The sequence below is a fragment of the Acanthisitta chloris genome, unplaced genomic scaffold (assembly GCF_000695815.1).
Source record: "Acanthisitta chloris isolate BGI_N310 unplaced genomic scaffold, ASM69581v1 scaffold30867, whole genome shotgun sequence".
Lineage (NCBI taxonomy): Eukaryota > Metazoa > Chordata > Aves > Passeriformes > Acanthisittidae > Acanthisitta > Acanthisitta chloris.
The window spans coordinates 681-1,984 of NW_008683660.1; the positions used below are offsets into that span (position 1 = coordinate 681).

At 56.7% G+C, this 1,304-nt stretch overlaps 1 protein-coding gene across 1 annotated transcript; it reads left to right on the plus strand.

Annotated features, from left to right (window-relative positions):
- Positions 1 to 46: 46 nt before the first annotated feature.
- Positions 47 to 803, plus strand: LOC103806352 (acrosin-like; the record flags this gene model as incomplete). The annotated part of the gene is made up of 2 exons (XM_009079037.1): positions 47 to 215; positions 538 to 803. Coding segments are annotated over 2 exons (435 nt in total), but the record flags the coding sequence as incomplete, so codon positions are not given.
- Positions 804 to 1,304: the final 501 nt, after the last annotated feature.

Consider the following 1,304-nt stretch of genomic DNA (forward strand, 5'->3'; position numbering starts at 1 on the left):
TGGGCCTGCGGACTATGGCCCACGGTGCACGGCCATGGTGCCACAGCGTATCATGACACGGCGTATGACGATGGCACAAATACCCCAGCAAGGGCCTGGCCCTGGATGGTCAGCATCCAGCATCCCCACATACCAGGCACTGGGCATCTGTGTGGAGGGTCGCTCATCAGCCCACAGTGGGTCCTCACAGCAGCCCATTGCTTCGTCGATATCAGGTAAGGAGGATCAGGGAATGGGGATATCCCCACAACACCAGCAGGTGCCCTGGCAGCAGCAGCAACAGCAGTATGCATTCCTCCCATCCCATGTCCTTGCAGTGTGCCCAGTGGGACTGCCCAGGAGAAAGCTGGGCTCATGCCACTGCTTCTTAGCAGCCTCCAGCCTGACACTCCTAGAGCCTAAGGCATGCTAGGGAGGTCATTCTCTGTAGAGTTGCTTTCCTCTCTGCCTTGGGAAGCGGAAGGGCCCAGGGAACTCCTGGGCTGCTGCAGCGCATGGCTCCGCTCCCTCTCACCCTTCTCTCCATCTGCCTTCCAGGAACATCAGCCTCTTGAGGGTGGTGATCGGGGCCACACAGTTGACTCAGCTAGGTCCTGGGACACAAGTGCACCGGATTAAACGGCTACTGACTCACCAACACTATGATCCTCGTACCGAGAGGAATGACATTGCCTTGCTGGAATTGGACAAGCCCGTCCAGTGCAATGCCTACACCCAGATGGGTTGTGTGCCTGACAGCACAGTGAGACTGTCAGAGACGGAAACCTGCTATGTTGCTGGCTGGGGTCTCACCGAGGAAGGAGGTGAGTTGCCAAGAGGGACTCGTGCCCTGAGGGCAAGCTCAGCACACTGGGGAGATGGGTTGGGCTTCCAGACAGCAGAGGCCAAAGCCAGAGTCAGCCTGTGGGACATATGCCTCTGGAGAGATGGGCCTGGGCTGCTCTCCAAAGGCAGAGAGCAGGGGGACAGTGCTCCAACACCTCTCCAGAGGCAAAGTCAAGCCCTAGGCAAGAGGATCACTCCAGACAGGGGAGGAGAACTGACATTGAATGGCTGGGTGCTCTTTCCATCCAGAGGGATAGAATGAGCACCACAGGCTTGAGAAGTAGGCCAATGCAAGCCTCATGAAGTTTAACCAAATGAAGTGCAAGGTCCTACATCTGGACCGTGGCAATCCTAGGCACCACCTACAAGCTGGGTGGGGAAGGAACTGAAATCAGCAGTGAAGAGAAAGACTTGGGAATGACAGTGGATGAGAAGCTCACCATAAGCTGCAGTGTGCACTAGCAGCCCAGAAAGCCAAT